We start from the raw sequence: 24,938 nt of genomic DNA on the forward strand, positions 1-24,938 counted from the left end.
TGACATTTCCACGACATGAAGTGCACCAGAAGACAGCAGCTCAGGTTACCAGTCTTTAGAAGGAGATTCTGGAGCTGCGCCACTTGGCAGACTTTCAGGCATCTGAAAGACTTTCTGGGAAACCCGCTTTCCTGGGGAAAACCACAGGTCAGAGCCTCACGGCCTCAGCACAACGGGGCGGCTCTGATTGCTCCCAGCAGACCCACTTGCAGCTGGAGGAAACTGCTTGTTGCAACGTGGGGTGGCATCAAACATCTGGCAGCCGTTAGCACAGCTGGAAGAGCCAGCCATGCTGGGGATTGGGGGGATCCCCCAGCGTTGTGCTCCTCAGTGCTGATCTGGGGTCTGCAAGCCCCCCGAGGGCAGCGGGGATGGCAGGACAGGGGCGAGGGTGGCAGGACAAGGACGGGGATGGGCAGGACAAGGGTGGAGGGGTGCGGACGCCCCAGCCGGGAGGAGGGGAGGGTGTGGGGGGCGGGAGCGGGGCGGGCGCTGCCGCAGCCCATCCCCCGGCCCGGTCCGCCCCGCCGCGGGGTCCGGGAGCTCCGCGGGGCGGTGCGGAGCGGGGCGCGGCTCCGCAGCTGCTGAGCGCCATGCGGGCTGGCTGAGCGGTGCCGGCCGCCTCCGAGTGTCCCGGGGAAGGATGGCCGCCAATTTCAACGACATCGTGAAGCAGGGCTACGTGCGCCTCCGGAGCCGGCGGCTGGGGGTGAGTGCTGGCCCGGCCGGGCTGGCCCCGGGGGCACCTGCCTTTCGGCCTTTTTTTTTTTTCATTTCTTTTTATCCTTTTCCTCTCCTTTGTCTTCTTTTTGCAAACTGAGATCAGCGGGTGTCTCGGCAGGAGAGCCACGAAACAAAAAAAATGGGGGAAGGGGAGAAGAATAAAGGCACCTAAACGCGCGTGTATCCATACACACAATATATATATACCTCTGTGTGTGTGTATATATATCTATATATATATATATATTATTATTTTTTCTTCCTTCCGTTGAGAGATGAGGATGCTGCCTGCTGGGAAGGCTGTGCTGCCTCCACCTCCCGTCATACGGAGCTCCCCGGGCACCCCACCAACTTGGGGCCGGAGCCGTGCGGGGCATGGGAGCGCGGGGGGCTCGGAGCTCTGGGGGTGCGGGGAGCTGGAGGCAGCGGTGAGCGCTGGGAGCGGTCTGGAGCTGCTCAAGTCCTGGAGCTCCTGAGAGGCGGCTGCTGCAGTTCAGGGCTTTAAGGTCCTGAGTGGGACAGGCGAAGATCTTGTGGTATCTTTAGGACTTTTAGGTTCATTTGAGTTGCACAAGAAGAAAATTCAAAAACCCCTCTTTAGCTCCTTATTTAATTTTAAGCTCATTTTAATGCTGTTTTTTTACTACGATGGTATGTTCCTAGTTTTGGTTGTAGGTACTAGTTATGTGGCAGTGGTAGGCCAGTTCCCTACACCACCTGGTTTGGCATGTGGTCTCATAAAGCCTGGTCTGTTCTTACAGTTCGTGGGGTGCTGCTCCCCTGAGGGAGCTGCCAGGGCTGCTCCAGCAACGGGGCTTACACGCTCCACACCTGTCTCCCTTAGTGAGACATAGTGGCTTAAGGGGGATGCAAACTGGAGGGAGGCTTTGTGTATAGAAAATGCTTTAATTGGTATATCTGTCTCTCAGGACAGGAAAGAAACTCATTGGTTTACTGAGAACTTGTGGGTTGGCAATTCTGAATTGTTCATAGCGTGAGTTTTGCATCAAGATTTATTATAGGTGGCTGTGTGCAATCATATGAAAGCTGTTGCTGGCTCATTGCCGTTACAGTTTCATTCTCCTGTTGTGTCCATGTTCAATGGCTCCTTTACAGTTTTGGCAACTTGCATCTTCCCGACTCGTGTGGAGATTGGAAAGCGGTTTGAAGTATTCCAGCGGGCTATTTTTCTTGTACCTGGACTTGCAGGCATAGTTCATTCTGTAAGAACCGTATGATCCTGTGACAGATGGAGATAATGTAATTATGAGAGAACTTGTAGTAAATTTGGCAGAATTAGTGTATTGTAACTATCCTTTCATTACCAAATATATATCAGTATTCAGTTTGCTCCAGCATAAATGAAGAGTAAGATTAAACTTTGACACATCTTTCCATTCTGTAACAGTGAAACCTAAAGGGCATATGAATAAGGTGCATCTAACTCTGAAATAGCTGTAAATTCTAATAAAGCCTCTGACTTTCCTTTATTAAGGCTTTCTAACACACTTTGAGGGTGGTGGTGAGTAAGTGTTCGATGTCAGCTCAGTAGAAGTGCATTTGACAGTTGAATACAAAAACAAAGGGAAAATGGAGAATGACACTGTGTCCATGGAAATGGAACGAATGTTAAATGCTTTCTTTTAGAAGACATTTTATTTATCTCATTCCTTTTAATTGCAAATGTTCATATCATTATTAATGGCTGGAAAGTGTGAGAGGGGTGATGGGAAGTTCCAGAGAGTTTCCATGGCCATGGTTTTGTTAAAATGCAGAGCCCTGAGTTAGTTGCCCTGAGCTGCCCTTGGCTCTGGGCGTGCAGTCCTGACAGCTTTGCTGCGCTGTGAAGAACATTAGGAGGGAATGTAGTGGCTGCTGTGATCTGGCTGTCACTGCTCTAGGTCTGGTGACAGAGACCTGTGCTATGAGGGAGAGGTGACCTGTTCAAATCCTGCCGCTCTATTGGGAAATAAGTAGTTTAATCAGCAGTAATGCTTTTTTCTCCCTGTGCTTTTCAATTTACAGTCTTGGCCCACTACTTAAGCCATAGTTGAAACATGGCTGCAGATTTCTGCCTCTAACTTGCATTTTCTTTAAGCTGCTTAAAAGCCCTGTGTCCCGATTTACAACACCCAAGTAGAAGTGAGTAGTTATGATAAACCTGAGTTCTTTAAATGCAGGACAAGCTTGTGCTGCTTGCAGCACCAGTGCAACCGTCAGCACCCACTTGTCCGTGCACAGCACCAGTTGAAACGTGTCCCCCCTCCTTGGTGCAGTTTCCTCCTTGCTGCAGGTGTGTGTGTACACGGCTGGTACTGGTACTGAGCACCTGGGGCTGCCACCTGGCTTTAGGAAGAGCTTAAATTTAATCTTAGTGGCTAACGGCAGCTTGGATTCTTCAGAGGAGATGGAACTAGGCAAGCAGTGTGTTTTCTGGTAGCTACATTGGGGAGGGCTGTCGGACACCCAGGAGCTGGAGGTGGGAAGGAAAAAATACTTTAGACCTTCAGATACTGACTTCCAAAGAACTTGCCCATATCCTGAAGATGTTAGGAAGGACAAGCCTGCTCCAGCCTTGTGTAGGGCTCCTGTTTAATGGAGAAGTATTTCGATACTGTGTGTGTGGCAAGATTTAAGTGGGAGTTACTAAAACATGTTCCACTCCTATGGTTGCACAGCTGTAATCACTGCATTGTCTTTTCAGCCTGAATTCAGCTCCTGGGTTTTTCTCTGTAATGCTATGGTAATTCCATCACCAAGGGAACTAGGATCAGAGCTCGTATCTACAAATTACCTCCAGAAATTACTTTTCTGAATAACTGGGGTGCAGGTGCTAGATTTAGAGAGAAAGGGGTGCAGAGAAGCAGCTTGTGCAAAACCAACTCTCTTTTAAAAGAAAAATGACAATTCTGGTAGGCCCTACTTTGTAAATGCAAGATTGAATTTAGGCTGATCAGTTTTGTACCTGGCCTGTCTTTGTGCACTTTAAATATGTAAATTTAATTTAATATGATTTAATAGAATAGTTTCCATAGCAACATTTGTGTCACATGTGTCTTCCGCAGAGCCAAATATATTCGGAAGAAAGTGCACTATTCCCAATTCTTTCCATCCTTATAGGGAGGAAAATAATTCTTTAAGCCAATGGTCTCCTTCTTTTATGTCATTAGCAGTGACAAAGAGGAGGTTGTGTGCTAGAAAACTGCTGACAGTGTAAAAGCAAAACCTTCCAGAGCTCCTTTAAACAAAAACCCATCAGCTTTGCTCTGTGAGCAGTGCTTCCATCAGTGACCACTAGTGACCACTGGACCTGTGTTTTGGGGAAGAAAACACTCTGTTGCGCTAAGTGTTATTGCTTGTCTCACCCTTCATCTGATTAAGTACTTTATATCTATATATGAAATGGGGGAGTCATTTTATAGCCTCTGTACCTAAAAAGGTTTTTTTATGCTTATGATTTTCAAATAATTTTCTGTTCAGTGATACAGATGTGACCTTTATGAGGGGGAATATATTATGGAGATGTTTCCTCTTAATGAAAAGGCTAATTCTTCAGTTTTCATTTTAAGGATGGGTGCATGTGCACTGCTTGTGAATGTACTTGAGCTTTCATGTTAGGTTGGACTGGCTTAACTGCGTGTTTAAATAACTATTAAAAGTCAAACCAAATCTTTGAAACAGACTGCTTTTGTTATGCTGGTGAGCCTGAAGAGCTTTCAAAGGAAGGAGGCACTTGATAGTTGTCTTCGGGGTGCAGCCAGCCCACCTCTCCTTGTGGGGTGGGAGGGTCCCAGCAGTGTGTGTTGGTTCCAGTTTAACACTTCTATTGCACTCCCTGTTGTTAAGGCTTAGCTTTCCCTTCCTCCGTCCACACCTAAACTCAGCTTTGCTGGAAGCCATGTTTCAATTCAAGCAAGGGTTATGCAGCACAGAAGCTGCTCTAAGGGTGTCCTCTACTGCCATTGTCGAGGTTGGGCAGAGGCGAGTGGTGGAGTCTCAGGATGAAGGCAGGTGATGCTCCCAAAGCCTCTTCCTCAGGGTACGGGCAGAAGTGCTGGTGCTGTGGCACCAGGAGGGTGCTGGATGCCCCTCTGCGCTGGGCTTTGAAAATGATGCTTCTACCCTTGAAAGACTCTACAGAGCTTGCAGGCATCTCGCCTGTCCCTGCTGCTTGATGTATGGGAGACTGCTGGAGCAAGATGCCATGGGGTTAGCTGTCAGCCCCTCGTTTCTGGGATGCCAGTAACACCCTTGGCGTGTCTTGTTGCATTAAGTGATGAAGTACTGTTAGTGTCAGAGGGAAACAATCTCTTCAATGAACAGCAACAGCTTTGAGCTCCATGTAGCTAAAAGCAAAATAGTGCTGATCGAACAGAAGTGCCTCAAAGAACCAGCTGAGCTGTGCTGGTGCTGAGCAGAGATGTCTCTGTTACGGGGTTGTACATGTTCACAGCTATGCAAAACCTTGCACGGTCTTGTTTGGTCCCGCGCAGTACTTGATTGACTAGAAATCACTGGCTTCTGAAAACATTCTCTCTGGCTTGCTTGGAAATGAAGTACCTTCTTCCCAACAGAGGGTTTGGCTGGGGTGGCTGACATGTGGCTGCTTTCCAGGAGGGGCAGAATACTTTTCTGAGAATACTTCAAGGTGATACAAATACGACTGCACCCTTTCTCCCAAGCTTTGTATACTAGGAGCACATCTGGCTTATGTACAAGTATTTCCATTGTACCCCCATTCCTCAGATAGTATCACCTTTAAACTCACGAATACAAGTACATCAAAATGTGAGCTTCATTCTGTATATTGTGATGCTTGACCTGCTGTGGTACAAGGTGGATCAAAGCTCTGCGTAGGCAATGTGAGGAGACTGTGGTGGTGAATGATCTTTCAGGAAAAATCCAACAGCAAGGATACACAACATCTTTTAGCTTTTTAAGGTTTAAAAATAAGCGTGGAGCAAACAACAGTAGTTTGTGCTCTCATGTGCTCTTCCCTCTGTCACCAGCTTCCCAATGATGAAGCAGTCTTTATCTGTCTTGCTAATTAAGCTCTTAAAATGTCTTATTTTGGAAGACTTTTGATATAAAAGGTCTCTGCCATGATACAATATAAATCCAGGTTAAAATAAGAAATGAGTTACTATTAAAGAGTGGAACACACTGTTGTTTGCATACTTATTTCTTTCATTATAAATCAAAGAAAGTGTAACAATTGAGATACTTTCTGCTTCAGCAAAGCCCTCTTCAACACTGAAACTGTTTCTGTTCCCTGGCTGTTTGCACCATGTTATTCCAGGTTGTCGGTCCCTCAGTGGTGAAGATGCAAGAACTGGAGCTGTAAGACAACTTCAGCTCTCACAGACATAGAAGTAGCCTTTGCAAGCTTAGATGCATGTTTTCATCAAGGACTCAAGGAAACACTAAAGATCACGTGTATCTAAAAGCAGAATAGGAAATGCTGAGTTAATTTGCACATGAAAATTAAGGTGACCTGTATTCTAGAAGAGGATGAAGATTTTTTCCTTTATAAAAGGCAGGACTAATAAAATTAGAACAGTGTAGGGCAGCGTATGCTACTGAATTAATATACCTAGTTTACTGCTTCTGCATGACACAAGTACTTAAACCAAATAGTCCTGGCAGTTTCTTGTTTGTTAGAAAAACCTTACAAAGCATTTATCTTTCTAGAACATATACTATTGCTAACTAGATACACTGGATGTTTACAACCCAGAAAAACAATCTGAACACTAAAAATAATGTGCAGAACTCTCAAAATTGGACACTATTAACAGGCAGACTGATTTATTTTATCGTTTCCAAGATTTTATGAAGGTATTTCTGGCATGTGCAGGTCTGGGAGTCTGCTCCGTGAGTTTGTATTGCTATCGAATTATTACAGGCTATGAAAAACACTCATTTGAGAGGTTCCATTGACTTTAATGGAGCTGTGCTAACAGCTAAGTGTCTGTTCCTAAAAACGCAGGTCTCTGCAGAGACTTCTATATCTGTTTGCCAGAGAATAAAGCTCGCAGAGAGGAAAAGAGTAGAGTGGAATTTTTTTACCTAGCAGTCTGTTGCTTGCACCTCTGTCTGGCAAAGGGAATGCTGCTAACAGATTTCTGCAGAATCCTGTCTCATGAGGTATCTTCCACTTTGCACTTAGGAGGCGAGGCACAGAACTGTTCTTGCAGTCGTAGCTGTTTAACACCACTTCTAATTAAATCTGCAGTCTGCACAGCTTGGGGTTGGCTGTAACCCCATCTGTTGGAGGCACCTCCTTGTTATGTAAGGAATGATCAGCCTCATCTGTCTATTAGAGTGGGTCCTCCATGGAAATTTGGGCTGGGTCCAATAAAAAGATCTGAGTACCCAATGTGAGGGTTAGCAGGGTTTTAGCAGCTGAAGCCCAAAAGTGCAATTCTGATACTACTTGTGTTTGTCCACGGGGGTTTCCTAAGGACGCGGAGGTCAGCCGGTGTCCTCCAGGGTTTTGGTCATGGCAAGCATTGGGTTGCCCAGCATCTGCTGTGTCCTCTGCTGGGGCCTGATCTTCTGGGAATGAATGAGTAAAAGGGAGTTTTAGATGATGTTTTTCACCACCTTTGTTAAAGATGGAGAAACTTCTACCCATACCTCTAGCAACAAGGTTCTTCAAACAGATAAGATGAACAAAGCTCGGTCTAGACCTCTTTCTTACAACTGCTCCTTTTGTAGGATGTTCTCCTGGCTGGGGAGGATGTTGGTTGGGGTTCAGCCTTTCCTTGGTGATCATGCTCTGATTGATGGAGCAGCGTAATTCGTTCTTGTACCTCTCCAAATCAACTAGGATGTGGTTAAGTGATTTCACATTACAAGGGTGGCCTTGTACAAGTGCTGAATGGCACATGAAATGTGGCTGCTGAGTAGGACCTGACTGCCTGGAGTGGAGGGAAGGAGAAAAATCAGAAGTTTTATTTCTGAAAGCAGCTGTGTTGATACCATTGATCTCACTGCTGCAAGGGCCACATTAACATACAGCAGAAAAAACTTGTGTGGGTGCCGTTGTTCTGAACACTGTTTAACACTGATCTGAACCAGCTTAACTAAAGTCAATAAAGTCCTGAAGTAAAAATTATGAGGAAATGGTAACTGTGTCTCTTCTGGAAGATGTGACTGCTGGATCTATTATACAACAGTAGACTTGTGCCCTCTTTAGTATTAACTTTGTTAAGGACAGAAACTAGATCTGTGCATGTCGTTTTTCTTTGCATGATGGGTCTGACTAGCCCAAAAACTCTGAATTGCATCAGTGTGAAGGAATGTGGTGTAAGTGGTGTCCTCCGATGCAGAACTGGGACTCCCCTCACCAACCTCAGAACAGGAATTTGTAATAGTTTAGTGCTCAGTTTGTGGCAGAGGAAGGAGTTTGCTTGTTCACAACTTTGTAACTAGTTGCTTGTTTCTAGGAAATGCTGGCTTAGGTAGAGTAATACATTCAGTACTTAGATATTTCTGGAATGATTTAAAAACTTAACGAAAAATCGTTCTTAGGTTTCTGGACTACTTCTTACTTTGATTAGCACTTTACCTTCAATATTAAATATTTTTTTAATATTTACAAAATAAAATCAGGATGTTATTAATAATCTCTTGTATTAGAGTGTTGCCTGAGAATTTACATGTCGGACAGTGGATGTATGCTAGATTTAAGTGGGAAAATACAACAATTTTGTATTATAGACTTTTCCTCAGGAAGTACAGCATTAATACTTACTGCATATATTTGCTTTAGCACTAGACAGGAAACTTCTGATTCATGCTTAGAAGTTTGGGGAAACTTTTGTATGAATTTTTGGACTTGTCCACTTCAGCCTATTTTTTTAATCTTCAGTGGAAATTTTTGATTGTCAAAAGCTGAAAAGAGATGAAGCTTTCAGGGTTTTCTATTCTCGATTTTAATTGAACTGACTTCTGTAGAAACTTCATTGAGAAGATTGGGGTTGAACATTTAAAATGACATGTACTTTTACAAGTTTTGCATAGCGCTGTTTCTGTGAAACCCTGTGGGAGGAGAGGTGAAATGGGGGGTAGACAATCTGCAGGACTAGAACCATATGGTTAAAGAGATTGGTGCTTGGATAAGCGTGCCAGAAAGTTAATATGGGGATTTTAAAGTATGAGCTGTGAAAACTGGAAACAAGAATGATGTAAGGCTGGGGGAGGAGAAGGGAAAGTTGTCTGCCTATATCTACATTTGAAACAACTTATTAATAAAACTGTTGTGTTCACCTATACAGCTCCTTTCAGTCTGGAAGCACTGAGACAGAGAAAAACTGAACAGATTTCTTATGTATCAACTTCAGCGTGCAAGATATTAAACCCGTTGGATATCCATATTTTTAGAAAACTGTTAAATAAGGTGTTGGAACATATTCACAGATATTAAGATTTCTAAGTGCTTGGAACTTGTAGTGGCAGCAGGGATAGAATCCAGGATGTTGCTTAGAAAGTTTGAGATTTGATCCTTGAGCTGATAAGGGGAGGAATACTGACAAATGTTATTCAAGACCTAATGCCTGTCTGGCTGCTGGCATTGGGTCTATTAGCCCATGAGTGAGTCCCCTTTGGATTTCCTCAGGCACAAAGTCAATGGGATTTGAGTCCAAGTTCAGTAGGTGTCTCTAGGTAAATCTGATCTTTAGGATTGTGTGCAGAGAAACAAATGTGGGCCTAATCTGATTCAAAAAAATTCCCACCAAAAGCCCCAAAAACAAGCTGAAGAACTCTTCTAATTTTTGCTCAAGAGGCAGAAGACAGGAGATTATGCAGATCATGATTTGGAGTATAGAATTCATGTTTTGATGGTGGCCCATTTTAGGAGCAGGAACAGCTTTTCTTGTGCTTTCCAGCATACATTTTCTGCTAAATTACCTTTCACATTCTTCTTTGGAAGATAGGCTTAGTTCATTAAGCAAAATAATGAGACTCCAAATTTTATGGTTTTTTCATAAACTGAGATAACTAGGAACAAAGTGGTTCTTACCTATTCACTGAATTGTTCTAACGATGAAGTTTTCATTTTAACCAGTCTAATGCAAACCTGAGCAGAACACCCTTTTTCTTCCACTTTTACCTTAAACTCTTCCCTCATCTTCTGCCAGTTGTGGGTCCCAATTCTGCTTTTTCAGTATTTGTTCCTCCTTTGTTAGACAAAGCTCTTGATGAAAGGGTGTGCCAAGAATGATTGTAGAGGCAGTGAAAGGAAAAGAAAACCCAATTATAAGCAGATGAAATTTAGTCTTTCGCAATTTTGATGCCTATTCATCATCAATTCGTTGCACAGTATGAAGTTAATTCTCCTGCTGGTTTATATGGGCATTGCCCTGAAATTAGATCAATGATTAATTAACCTTTTGCAGTGTCTATGGAAACACTTGAAAGAAAGTAACAGATGTGAGGTCTGCACCTGAGACTGACATCTTAATTTGATGTTTGTGTAGTTTTGAGTATACCATAGAAGCGGATGGATTGTTCCTGTTGTCTTCTTGTCTGACTTCATCAAGTGCTGCCACAAATACCAGTTCATGCTATTGGAATAGTGTTGTCGTTCGTTTGGTTGGTTTTTTGTTTGTTTTCCCCTTTTGCTGAAAATAATATGACTTGTTTCAATTCATAAGATCAATACAGTAAAATCAGTGGTATGTCACCCCAGTAATGTACATGTAGGAGATAAACTTGTCTTTTTACTTACCAAATAATGCTTATCTGGGGAGCTATGGCTGGCAAATGACAAATTCCTCTAAATGCTCCTCCTAATGTCTCCACACCAGTAAGGATAGAATTAGCTGATTGTACTGAACTAATGGCATACTCTTGAGTGGCATACTCTTGGCACGGTGCTTAGACTAAAATACAAGTGGCTATTCTCTGTTAAATGAAGTAGTGCAAATTAAGACAGTATTCTGCTAAGCTTTCATAGACATTTTCTAATGCAGCAGTCATGCTTTCTTGAGGATGGAGTCTACTTGAATGTGAATGAGCTCTCAAACTCTTCACTTAGTACTACACAGCTGGGACATGAAAAATTAATAAAGTTGTGTTTGTCCATTTTGAATTAATATGTAGATTAGCCTTAGCAAACTCGAAAAGACTGCAGGAGCCAGTAGACAGCTGAAGTCTACCATGGAAATGTTGGCTGTGGAATCCTCATTTTAATCTGTATTTTTTTAAGTCAGTATTAGTCTATCCTCACCAACCTAAAACAAAAAAAAACCCACAATAAACAAACAAAATAATGAACAGTTTCAGCCAGTGAGTAGCTTTAAAAGTTCTAGCAGAGCAAGGGTATGTTCAGAATCACCAGTTTGTGCCCAGGCTGGAGCCCATTGACTGACCACAGGTCCACGGGCTCTCTGCTGGGACTGGGATCCTTTTGTGCACAAGCCTTCAGTAATTCAGGATAATTGGAAGGTTATCACTCTGAAGCCAGTGCAGCAAAGTGCATGGAAAGGGAAATGCATTTTGACTGCTGTGGGCTTCTCCCTTCACGGCTTTGAACAGAGTATCAGAACAGCTAGAGCTAAGGCAAATGACTTCAATTATTTGCTGCAATCCTGTAAGGCAATGCTGAAGTGCATTTTACTATGATTTAATGGGCTGTAATTCCGTCACTTTTAACAAAGCGCTGTATCTTGGTGAAGTCCAGCTTGCAGTGACTCACTTGGTGGCATTATTTGCTCTTTCATGCAGGTTCACTTTGATTTTAAAGCTGATGTAAGCTCCAGAGAGGCTGAGGGAATGACCTGTGACTGCATAGCTTTGATGTCAGGATTGAAAGAAAAATGTGGAAGGAATAAGATAGATTTACCTTGTGTTGGGATGGTATGATGGACTAACCTTGAGACCTACTGGAGGTGTCTGTAGGCATGGGAAGTAACGTGTTGGTTACAGGAAACCTGTGATGCTTTCTGAAGCTTGCAGTTAAATTAATTGGTGAATGGCAAAGAATGACAGCAGGCCAGAAATGGGCAGTTATACCCATCTGTTAGTTATGGGCTTGCAGGGCATTTGTCATCCTTGGCTCTCCAAGTGGCACATAACAGCGTAATTAACAGAATTTAACAGGTGGGTAAGTGGCAACAGGTACAGCTAAATTGTTCAAGTCATACACGGAAGACTGAGAAACTAAAGCTCTCCTCCCATGTCTGGCTATGGATGCTGGCAGCTTACTGCTGAAGAATTTACTGAGATAGACCTAATTCATGTGCACTTTCTGCCCTTTTTTTTAAAGTCTCATTATGTGCAATCTTAAAATTACAAGTCCCACTCTGAAATACAACTCTCACAAGTGGTTGTATGCTCTGGGGGGCTGAAACAAAGTCTGTTGCTGGGACTTTGTGAGCAGGTACAGTTTATCTCCAGGCGTGGAGCAAGTCCCATCCCTGCGTTCTGCTGGCTGAGTGCAGGAGAGCGTCCCCTGCCATGGCCAGGGCAGCTGAGCTCCTGGGTTTGTTCGAGCTGTTACCAAGGGTCAGCACAGGTGTGCTCTGCAGCCTCTTTGCATCTGATGTGCTAATTAGTAAGCGCTGCAAACTGTTAATGAGCTGTATCAATGCCATTTTCCTCCTATAGCCCATGTAGTTAAAGTTACCAAATCAGATACTTAGTGACCAAAAAAAGAAGGAAAAAATTCAAACCATAATTCATCACAGTTGTTTTCCATTACTCAGCAGTTACCTAATTCTAACACAGTGGTAGTTTGTGTTAATTCACTGGACCGCACTAACGGCCTGACGCAGCAGGACAGCACATCTCAAGCACAGACCCAGTTTTCAGTCAGCATTGAAGCTTTTACTATTTTTTTCTTCCTTTACTAGTTAGACTCCTAGGCTGATTTCTCCTATCCAGTTTCATGCCTAGAATTAACTGTACCCGTATATAAAGCTTAGCATATGTTCAAGGAACCAAATCAGATACTTAACTCTAGTCTGACTTTTTTTAAACTGTCACTAGCAAGAGAGGAGTTCAGCTGTAAATGCTTCTTGGCAATTTTGGAGACACTCTAATGGCTTTAATGCAGCCCAGAGTTATAACCTTTTTCTGTGTATGATTTTTAAAAAACCCAACAAACCAACAACCCTATACTTTAAAGCCTGGAAGTCCATAAAGAAGAGTCTGAAAGTAGAAGGATATTTCAGGTAACACTCTCTTTCTAATGCTACTCCATCCAACTTGTCATTTTTGTGGGGAGAGTAGATTGGAAATTGAAGTCTTGCTTTCAACGTCTTTTGAGTCTTGAAATTCCAGACAGTCATTAGAGAATCTGAAAAACGGAGTCAAGTTCTATATTTCTTGCCATCACACCAAACAGCATGACTGCTTATCCCTTACATCTTCCGATTGTTTATTACACAGTGTAACTTATTAACACGTTAGTTTATCAACAAGTCTCCTGTGAGTTGCATGTAAGGAGCACCTGCCAATGTAAATCCAAGGCACCATTCACTGAATGGAGAAGAGAGAGAAATTACTGCTTTGCAGAACACTTAGGATACTCCAAGTCCTAGATCACAGCCCTGGACACTTCCAGTTGCTGAGGATGTTTTGGCAGTAAGTAAATCTTGTCTGTGGAATGAATCTCATGTAATCATGAAGGACAAAAAGAACCCAACAAACCCTAAAAAGGTTTAGAAGAAAGTTGCCTTCTAACTAGTGTGCCAAGTGGGAATGCAGCTGTAGGCTCAAATCCAGCTGTTTGGTGTTTTAAACTGAGGCTGGAGGAATGGTTTTGAGTTCTGAGCCTGAACCATTAACAAAAATCCCACTTCTGGTTGAAGCAATTCCAGTTGGAAGGGAAGGGGTAGAATGAAAGAGTTTTTGAAGAGGAAAGACTCTTAGAGCAGTAGGCATCCGTTGTGACTTGCATTAATAAGAGTAAAAGAAGGTATATGGATTCATAAAGATCTGCCAAGGTTTTTTTAATGCACTAATCTTATAGCAAGTTCTGGCCAGTGCCAAAGCTGGATTTTGTAACTTGAAAAAGCTTTGCAATACTGAGCAATATTGTACATTCTGAACAGGCACAGAAACAAGATTACAGCTTTATTCCCTATTAGCAGCTGTGGATGACTTCTTCATGTAAAATATTGTTGCTGAAGATGTATACTGAATGAGAGGAAGGAGTGAGGTTTATCTCTTCACAAATGTGTTTTTTGGGGGAAGGAGAAATCTAGATTATTTTCTTTAGTCCCCCAGAGAAGAAGATAGCTTGATATAAAACAACTTTGGTTTATGTAGTCATTATAACCTGATCACAATGAATAATATGATATCGCTTACTCATAACACACTCACATTAAATGGGTATTCTGGGAAAACGAAATTGTCTTGTTGCCAAGTGCAGCAATATCTTTACAGACAACATGTAGAAAACTTCACTGCTTATTTTATGAAGTCGGTGAACCAGTGTACATTTCTATGCACCATCTAAGCCATGCTAAACTCAAGTCAGTACAAGTTAGGTATGTTTACAGCTACGTGGTTCTTTGTAGTAATCTACTTGCAATTGTTTTATACTTACATTGTGTCTTTTCAGAATGGGGTAGAGCTGAACACAGCTGCCAGTATGGGGATGAACTAGGCAAGGGACAAAGCTGGCTGGAAAAGTAGAGGCGAGTTATAAACTTAAGGAAGAAATACGTTCAAATTAAGTACTTCACAATCTGTCTGTGACTTTATGAAATGGGAGTCTTCGCTAGGGCCACACACGTGTTACATGAAGCATTCTCATACTTGCTGATACCTAGACCTCTTTACTAGAAGCAGTCCTCCAGTTTTTCATGAAGAAACAGCAACCTAATGCAGATCTACTGCTTCAGACATGTCTGAGGAGAGAAGGTAATTAACTGAATGGGCTGCAGTCTGCCTTTGTTGGCAATATTTCATTTTTCTAGATGCAAAGCAAAATTCTAGATCCAGTCTCTTCACAAATTCCCTTTAGTCTAAGGATACTATTTCAGGGCTCTTTACAGCCTTTTGAATCAGAAGTGACATATTAAGGCATTTTTTTAAAATGGAAGAATTAAGATCCAAACACTTAGTGCTAGCAGCACCCTGTTGGAAGGGACCTTGTACCTGGAACTCCAGTCCACTGGTTACTCCCTGGCAAAGTTCAGCAAAAATGCTCAAATAGTTTTCCATTTGCAGCTGAGGTACTTCAGTGGGTGAGGTATCTACCAGCCTTGGATGAAGTGGCAACATTTTTTTTCCTATGGAAAAAAAAAAGGTTCAGAACATACTGGAAGAAATTTCTTGTGTTATTATGCTGTGTGTTTACTAGATTATCTATTTCTAGAGGTTATCAGAATCACAAAAATCAAGTTCTCGGCGATAGCCTCGGCTTTCTGGTAATCATCCCAAGCTACAAGACTGTACTTTCCGCTACCGTTTTTAAAAAAGTGAAGCTGATGTTTATTTGACAGCAAGTTCAATGTCTCTGCAAATGCAGCTCATTGGAATTCTTTGTTTTAGGGCAGAGAGCAGCAAAACACAATGCAGGAATAAAACAGGGCGGCTTTCCCCGAAGGTTCACTTGCTCGCAAAGGAGAGATTTGACAGATGAGACTTTGTGCTACTGTCTCTGACCTCTATATCCCTCTTAAATAACAAGCAAGTCAGGGGTGGGATTGTTTGATCCTGAAGCAAAATAGACTTGTTTGGCCATAGTGCAGCGGAAGCTACATATCTTAGTTTTCTAAAATGGCCAGTTTTAAACCCTGTGACCCATGATATGAAAAATAGCCTTCCCCTCTCAGTTTCTAAATACTTGGCTATTTCTGGATGCTTTTTCAAATCAGTGGCTGAACAAAAGTATTGAGGGGTGGGGTAAACTCGCTTTGGACGGAAATACGCATTTATAGTTTCTAAATTTAAATGTTTGTTTTGTGTACTGGAATAGTTTGTGCTTTGTGTATAAAGAATGGGATTTTAGGCACTCAAATATCTAGCTCTTAGCTATCTTTTTTGATCAGTTGGGAGGTGATGAAGACTGACACGTCTCCGTCTGCACACCCATTTCCAGGACGGACCATGGCTTTGGGTCGTCACGTAGGACAGCAAGGCTCCAGTTTCAGCTTCCCTCTCGGCATGATGGTATTTTCAAACCGCAACTGAACCATGAAACCCAGGAAAGTCAAAAGAAATGTTTCCACTTTACTCAGCCAGATGCTGAGCAGTTCCAGCTGAGGTTAATGGTTCCTTTGCCTCACGGTGTATTTCCAGCATCAGAAGGAGCTTGGGGGTGGCTGAGCAATCCCGCCTGGTTTCTAAAGTGCAGCACTGAAAGCAGGAATCCGAATACTCGGATTGCATCATTCCTTTGAAGTCACTCCTTCTTTGACTTCAGTTGTGGTAAAGATTTATATCAGCTGATCTTCAGAGCCAGAAATAGAACTGTTTGGACATGACCTTGGACATGCATGTTGGATCACCTATCGGGGTTTCAGATGATCTGCTTTGTAAACAGTCATGTCATTTCCCTAGAGTTTTACGTTGCCTGCTCGATGGGCTGTTTAAACCTGAAATTTTCAGGAGAGACTATAGGAGGTAGATGCTAATTTTTGATACTCGAATTAAATTTTGAGTTAGGCTTCCTTGCAAGATCTCCCAGGGAGAGCTTTGTAAGTTTTAGGTGTTATGCAAATGACAGCTATTACTGTTCTCTCTCAGCTCATCAGATCCTGATTTACTGTTTGGATTTTCTAATCATTGTCAGCCCAAGTGTTTGGAATGGAAGTAATTACAGCAGTACTTTCAACTAATTCCTGTTCATGGAGTAGTAGTGAAAATGTTGATTTGAGGGATAAGTGAGCTAAGTATTCATGCTGGAATAGTCACCTAAGAGCATTTGGGGCTGGTTCTGGCTGCTGCTGTCAAAATGGCTGTAACAGTATAAACAGTTCACACGCCGTCCTCAGCTTGAAGAATCCTGACAATTCTCAGACACATACAAGATCATGATGGCATCAAAGACCTAATTACTTTCTCTGTATTGCAGCTCATAACAGGGTCTATGATTAGCTCCCTGTCTTGGGCACCACATCATGTCGTCTGTGCATTGAGTGCTTTGAAGGGCTTTCAGTGTTCCTAGGGAGATACTGCCAAATTGTTTATTCATAGGATCAGAGGATGGTTTAGGTTGGAAGGGACCTTTAAAGGTCATCTAGTCCAACCACCTTTTTTATTGCTTTAGTGCTAGAGGTTTAGGTTGTCATATGGTGTATGCTCGGTTAAGATGGTGCTGGGTGTTCATCTGTGAGCATAGAAATGTGACTGTGATAATAGTACCCAATCTTGATGGCTCAATTAACTCATTTTTGAAAGTCCTAGGCAGGTTTCAAGTGAGGGGATGTATCTTCTTTTTGGGTTTGTTTATATAAGGTCAGCAGAGAGGAGTTAACCATCAGATCACCAACATGAATGGCATTCTGGCCTGTATGTTCAGGCAAAAAATTGTCCATTGTCTCTAATCAAAGCAAAATACTTTATTCTACTTTAATCTGCTATTGCAGTAGAATCTCTCTGCCTAGTGATTCCCTAAGAGGAGAGAGTTGACTAGCTCATGCAGAAAGAGTAGGAAGATTAGGGGGGAATGTTCATGACCTGGCTTTGCTCAAATTATCCTCAGGAATGCCTTTTGTTCTTTATCGGTGTAGTTACCTGGGTTGCAGTGATGGTGTCCTGAGGCACTGGTGTAATGTGTTCCAGCCCTGGGACTCTTTTGTTAGAGAATTGTAATACAGGAGCGGAACCAAAACTTAAAGACCAGTATTATATTGTAGGCTTATTTGGCTTTTGCATCCTTGGAGGTACTTATATGCAACAGGTTTTTTTGTTTGGTTTTTGTTCCACCTCCCCAGCTCTGATCTGATGATTAGTTCTGGATTAGTCATTGCTGAACTACAGTAATAACTTGCAGTAGGACAAACTGATAGCCATCTACCATGCTTGACTGGAGTTGATTTTTAACAGTACTTATGCTCCTAGTGGCATTTGGAAGGGTGATAACCATCCTGGATCTGTGCCTCGCTGGAGGCAGAGCAAAACTTTATTTCCTCATTTGTATTAAAATGTTATTCTCCTCCTCTGCCCCTAAATCTGTGCGATGCAGAGCTCACTATTGCAGCTACAGCTTTGAGATGCTTGCTGACCCAGTGAGGTGTTTCTGACTGCAAATGGTCCGAGTAGGACATCATTGTGTTGTAGTTGTTGTCCTCGTATGTGTTGTACATTGGCAAATGCATTACTAAAGGATTCTGTTTTCTTCTGCGGACTTCTGATTGCTAAGTTAAAATGCAAAGCAAAAGGACTGAATGCTCAAACTTTTGACACTATCTTTCGGGCAAGGTTTTGGAGAGTTTTTCTTGTTAGATGTGTTGAGGTTATCTTGACCCAGCAAACAAAACTGTCAGAACGCAAATGTAGAAAGTCTCTTCCAGTGTAAGTGTGTGTAGATCTGAATTGCCTTTTTAGTGGTGAACTCTCGTTTTGGTCAGTGTTTAATAATTCTTGAACAATTCAATTCAAACCCTTGCATTAAACAGGAGAGGTTGACTGGCCAATAAGCCGGAAAATTGGAAGAAAACGTTGATGGGTTCAGCTGGTGCCTGGCACCAGAGCAGCCTGTCCATATGCTAAACACTTCTGCAGCCAAGTGGGCCAGGAGTATGAGTGCCCATATGTGAGGCAGGGTAATAAAGCTGGGTGGATAATATGGTTCTCTGAACATCTTTATCGAAACAGCTAAAAGCTGGTGAAAGAAGCACAGCTAGTCGACTAACAATCATTTTGGGGCACATAAATGAAGTTATAGCTACTTTTAGTGGACATAACTGTTTTGTGCTGAATACGGTGTTTGTGGTCAAGGGTACAAAGGATGGAGTTGCCTTGTCTGCTGGTTACCTGCTGGGTGCTGGCTTAGCTGAGGGCAGTGGGGTGTTTTGCTGGGTCTCGTCACCGATCACTCCAGTGAATTTGTGCTGTAAAGGAGTTCTGCCAGAGCTGTGAACTACTTGATAACAGTTGACCAGACTTTTTAATTTTTTTTTTTTAAATCACACTAATTTTAGTGCTGGGTTTGTTTTATTTCTAACTTAGCAGGTGTTACTTTGGAATTACTGATTAAATGTAGGCTGTGAACAGTTGGCAAGGCTTATAATTCTTTCCTTCTATGCAGCCAGTATGTCATCTAGGCTGAGAGCTATGGTTTTGAACGTAAGAGGATGGCAGAAAGTGCACCATAGTTAAAGAATAGGTGAGGAGACTGTAAGAAATGGTGGCAGAAGTTTGAGAGAGGAAGTGGCTTAATGCTGTAGATGGAAAGGGGTTCTTTCAGCCACTCTGCACAGACAGATGCTGCTCCAAGTGTCTTGAATTTAAATTTAACTGGACCTTGAAAGCAAAACACCGGTTGGCAGAATTGTGCTGGGTTCTACAGTTAGATGATCTTTTTCTTTACCCAGTAATTCAGTTCCTTCTCCCTTTTGTGTTCTAATATACCATTATACGTAGAATATACACTTACAGATTTATCTCTCATAGTTGTGTGATGGAATGTCCATTCCTACCTGTCTTCTTAAGCTTCATGTGTGTCCTAAGCATGCAAGACTGGAAGCACTAAAAAGTCCACATGGGAAAGTGTCACTTTATTATTTAAAATCTTTTTCCTAGAAAGCCCTGCATGTGCAAGCATAATTACAGCCCTTTCTTCCTAGCACCTTTCATGCATGCATGCATTCAAAAGAAATAGGTTGTAACTACCCATTATTTGATTTTATGTTTTGTCTAGGCTACTGAGAATCATTAATTGTAGCTCCAGAGCAACAGCTGATATATGCATTTAACTTTTAGGCAAATATTAGTGATATTCAAGTCACTGGAAATGCCCAGTTTACTCTTTTTGTGTTTCTAGATTTACCAGAGATGCTGGTTAGTATTCAAGAAAGCTTCAAGCAAGGGGCCAAAGAGGCTGGAGAAATTCTCAGATGAACGAGCTGCTTATTTTAGATGCTATCACAAGGTAAGAATTGCTAATATGGTTGTTTCTGAAACTGTTTTTTTTTAATGGGCAATCAATAAAATCTGAAGTTGACATGTATTAGTTGTCCTGAAAACTGGAACTTTCTTTTAACTGTCAAGGTGCTAAACGTGCTTGTATTTTCATTCAATGGAAGGGCAGATTAAGTGTTCTGTTTTCTGCTTTGTAGCAAACATCTTGCTAAACTAGTGGAAAATGACTTTATTTTCAGATATGGTGTCCTTTTTCTCTTCTCGGCCCTTTAAAATCAGATCTGAAATACTTTGCAATGACTGCTACTCTTCATAATTACAGTAACAACCATCCAAGGTAATGTGTAAATTAAAAAAGCTGTGTACTTAGAGGTTCTTATGTTACTAGGAATTTGCATCTGTGGGAAGACAGTAGACAGCTACAGAAATGAAAGGCAATATGCAAATTTTTCTTGCAATGATGATGTGAAAACCTTTTGCTAAATTCACTGGTATTAAAAGAATGAAGTTTTTCCCTCTAATCACTTCTCTGGAGTTATGTGCACATTTCATATTCATTTGAGAATTTACATGTGTAATTCTCTTGGGCATGGAGATGGAAATAAGAGACCCTTTAATTTATAATCATTGTTGGCAAAAACTTAATATATTAGAAGATTAGGAATTATGTGCATAAATTCCTAGAAGTTGGCGGGCACAGTCAGCTTGAGACTGATCTGCACTTACTCACTTTGACACGCATTTAGGAGGAAATCTTGAGGGAATACTGAATCTGAATTCAAACTTGTCTGTCTACATGCCACATGATTTGTAATTGATTGGTCATAAAACCTGTGGCTATTTGTAGTAAGTCATGCCCAGAAAGAATGCATTCAAATTTATATTAAGCAACTTTCAAAAGTAATGAGAAGCGCATTTTCTATTTGATGTGTGTGAGCGTTGCACAGTGACAATAAGACAATTTCCAGCTTTATGTGAAATGTTGCGTTTATATTAGTATGGGTCTGTCAATTATTTATGCAAAACTGCATTTCTTCCATTGTATTAATGCAATATATCAACAGTACATGATGACTTGAAGTTCTGATTAGGTAATGGATATGAAATCTAAATAAGGCTGGATTTCACATCTGGGATATTGTGTCCAGTTGTGGCCCCTCAGTTCCAGAAGGACAGGGAACTGCTGGAGGGTCCAGCGCAGCCACCAAGATGCTGAAGGGAGTGGAGCATCTCCCGTGTGAGGAAAGGCTGAGGGAGCTGGGGCTCTCTAGCTTGGAGAAGAGGAGACTGAGGGGGGACTCATTCATGGGGATCAATATGGAAAGGGGGAGTGTCAGGAGGATGGAGCCAGGCTCTGCTGGGTGACAGTCAATGATAGGACAAGGGGCAACGGGTTCAAACTGGAACATAGGAGGTTCCAATTAAATACGAAAGGAAACTTCTTCCCAGTGAGGGTGTCAGAGCCTGGCCCAGGCTGCCCAGGGAGGTTGTGGAGTCTCCTTCTCTGCAGACATTCAAACCCGCCTGGACACCTTCCTGTGGAACCTCAGCTGGGTGTTCCTGCTCCATGGGGGGATTGCACTGGATGAGCTTTCCAGTGCCCTTCCCATCCCTGACATTCTGGGATTCTGTGTGATTCTGTGAAGATCTGTAGGTTAGCATTTGTTGTGTATGTCACCTAGCAGCAGTTTCTTGCATCTGGATCTGCAGACTAAAGCGCCATAGAAAGTCCCACTAGCTTTGAGGGATTTTCAGGTTTAAGTCAAGCTTAGTCTATAGTTAATAGTTATTTAATGTTAAACTATTGCTCTTTTTGGCAGTGGGGCTCTGCAATGTCCCTGTTTCTTCACTGTGGTGGTAAATGAGGCTGTCTTCTAGTGCTACAGTCATCAGCTATTCAAGTTGACGAGTCCTGTTTATTTTTAATGAACCTGGCTCAAAAGATGCTAATGAATATTAAACAGCATTTTCTGGCTAAAATCTGTTAACTTACAAAGAGCACAGGTGGATAAAAATGAGTTTCTTTTTTAAATAAGCCTTTTAAATGTGTGAAATGCTAAGGTGGTGAATGATGCAGCTTCTAACAATATTAAATATGAGGTGCTGAGAACGTGTCACTGCTGCTCTATACTGCTCTATAATTGAACTGATTCTTACAAAAAGCATAGTTGATTATTAATAAAAAAGCCAAAGCCCCACAATTTAATATTGTGAACTCTTCAACTATCAGTACTTGTCACCTGTTTTTGATGTATAATGTTAACAGGACTTTGGTACTCAAGACATCAATCCGGAGGTCTAGGACAGTCATTGCTGTTGTCTTGATGTACGTTTGATCAGCAAGAGCAGCTGATTTAATAATGGCTTGATGGTGTGTAGAGGCTTTTCTGTGACTATTCTAATTCTGTCACCCCTAGGCAGAAGGCTGCTTCTCTTCGTCTCTGGCAATAAAGTTAATCTTCTAAATGAGACGCCCAGCCAGTCCTGTTAACGTGTCAGATGTCACCGTGTCAAATGCTTGTGCTAATGAATCGAAGGGTGAATGCAGTTCAGGCTGATAGATGATACTGTAAGAGGAAAACCTCACTTACAGATTACCAAGGTTTCAAAAATACGATTGTTAACTACCAACCTGGCTTCTGAAGTGATTCTCAAATGCTGTTGAAAACAGCATCAAATCAAGAAAACTGAGGAGCACCTGCTTACCCCATCAGTCTCAGGAAAGTTTTAATCCATCATAAAACTGTAAAGGGTAGAAAAAGAAAAACGATGAATGGAGCTAATTTTTCAATAGCACCTGCCTCCTTCACGGAATTGTTTCATTTTGTCAATCTTTATTTTATTTTTTTTTTTCTCTGTGATGAATTGAAGTACAAATGTTGCTTTGATTTATTAGTGGAAAGAGGCTGCCCAGAGCATTTGTTTTGTTGGCGCAGTGGTGGTACCAGTCACTGGAGCTGAGCTGCTGTGGTCTGAGCCCACACAACATCTCCTTGGCCCATTTATCCAGTCAAGGTCTTTCCTTTATCCATCTGAACCTGGGTCACAAGCAATTTTTGAGGTGTCTCAGTGTCTCTGTCATATTGGGGGCTCCGATATGTCAAGCATTCAAATGTGAACAAATGTGTCTTCTGCAGCCAGGCACCAGAGGCAGAATTTTCACATCCTTGCCCCTCAAAGTTTAAAACAACAAAAGAAATAAGTACTTGTTTATTTATTTATTTTAACTAATACTGATCTTTAAATAGTTTCTAATCTTGTTCTATTTTTAAAACATGGAAAGGTTTAAGTGTCCTAAAATACAGGTCATTTGAGGACAGTCATCTGTAGCTTATGGAGTGAACTGGAAATTTGCATACACAAAGCAAACTGCCCACTTAATTCATTTGTTCCCAAAAGGGAGAGAAAATAGTTAGGATCCAGGCTACAAAATCTAGGCAGAGAGTTGCCTTTCAGGTAGCTGTCTGGTTTTTGCTTGATAAATGTAAATAATCAACCACAAATTACCATATGCTTTCACAAAATAATATTGGAGGAAAGAAGAAATTCTTGTTTCTCCAGGTGACTTTTGACTTTGCAATATGCCAGAAAAATCCTTAATATTCCAATACAAAACCAACTAATTGCATACTGCTGACAGGAATATACTGATTCCTTGAGGGGATCTAAGTTTTAATCCGATTGTATTAATCTTGCCTTGAAACAGCAGAAGTAATTTAAACAGTCTTTCTGTCTAGTTATGGAATAATCCATTTGGAAAATTGAATTGTGTAATTTGTAATTGTTTTCCAGGCTGGCTAATGCAAAACTGTATCGGTAGCAAATGAAATGTTTGAAGTATGACCACTTTCCTAATAACTGGCTGTTAAACATTTATTTTAATGAATACCATCACTTACTATGAGTGAAATGTCTAGTTTGAGGCTTTAAAAGAATTAAAGTAACTCGTCAGGATATAGTGGTATCTTCACTCTGATGCTGTACAGTGAGGCTCACTGCAAATCTATGGAAGGACTTACCTTGTGCATGGCTCCTCTGATCCCATGAGTGATGGTAAAAACTGAATCTCTAAATCTGGTAGTTGATCCTGGCTCTAACTTCTTTGAACAATCCAGTGTTGGGCTACAGGGGGGTGATGGCCCATGTGTGCAATTCTGTACGTGAGCAGGTGAAAACTAGCAGCTGATGATTTTTCCCGCGGAAGAAAGAGAGATATAAGCATGGCTGTAGACTTTATTTGTATATAATTATATTTCTTAATAAATATTTTAACAGCTATATAAAAGTTTAGTATGTTATGTATACTTAATAAATTAAACATGTAGGAACAAATCTTATAAGCAGGACTGGAGTGGAATTGCAGCAGCATTTTCCATTAGCTATTCCCCTGGTGTATCCTGGGAATATTCTACCTGTACTTATCGTGGGGGGAATTTTCAGGAAGCCAAGACAGAAGCTTGAAGTCCTTAACTGAGATTAAAACGCAGGATACTTGAAAACCATTGAATGTGGCAGTCATGTAGGCAATAAATATACTCCATTGTGTTGTGCTCTGAAGGCCACCTATATTTGAGAATAATGTACTAACTCAAATGATAGGTTAGGTGCTAAAGACCATTTTTAGTAAACTGTTGGCATGTTTTTGAAGGGAATGGAAGAGAGAGAAGAATTTTTGCCTGACTGTATCTGGTCAGGGTGAAACTCTGTCTGTCTGTACTGTTGGCTGGGAAATGAATGGTTAATCCCTGTTCCTGGTTCAGTACTCTTTCACTGCACAGCTCTGCAACTATTTTAGTTTTTAATCTAATGAAATAGATTTCAATTATATGGATTCTCATGTTAGTGTAAAGGAGGGGATAAGTGTGCAAAGGAAGGTCTTAAACCCCCAACAAAATATCGTTCTTCTTGTGATTTATCTGCTAACACTTTCTCAGGTCTGAAATTCGTGATTTACCCACCTTTTTAGAATTAACTTTATAAATGTACATTACTTATTAATCTCGGACAAATAAAACATACATGAATTAAGCTGACCATGAAAACGCTGTTTTGCAAGAGCCTGGCAGGAGGAGAGTTATTTAAAAAATGCCAAAAAGAAAAAAAGAGAAAACTCCAGCGTCAAATATTTGCAGGTGTTTGGTGTCTGCTCCTGACTCCTTTCCAAA

General features: G+C 41.6%; 1 protein-coding gene across 6 annotated transcripts in view; it reads left to right on the forward strand.

The window, feature by feature from the left end:
• The first annotated feature begins 515 nt into the window (after positions 1–515).
• The window catches only part of DOK5 (docking protein 5), a 40,572-nt gene continuing 16,149 nt past the window's right edge, over positions 516–24,938 (forward strand). For all 6 annotated transcript variants that reach the window (XM_065850102.2, XM_065850107.2, XM_065850105.2 and 3 more), the window contains exons 1-2: positions 516–709; positions 19,676–19,783. In XM_065850102.2, coding sequence (XP_065706174.1) covers positions 644–709; positions 19,676–19,783 — 174 coding nt within the window. In that variant the 5' untranslated portion in view covers positions 516–643. The remainder of the gene's footprint in view (positions 710–19,675; positions 19,784–24,938) is intronic.

Source organism: Patagioenas fasciata, chromosome 16 (genome assembly GCF_037038585.1).
Source record: "Patagioenas fasciata isolate bPatFas1 chromosome 16, bPatFas1.hap1, whole genome shotgun sequence".
Lineage (NCBI taxonomy): Eukaryota > Metazoa > Chordata > Aves > Columbiformes > Columbidae > Patagioenas > Patagioenas fasciata.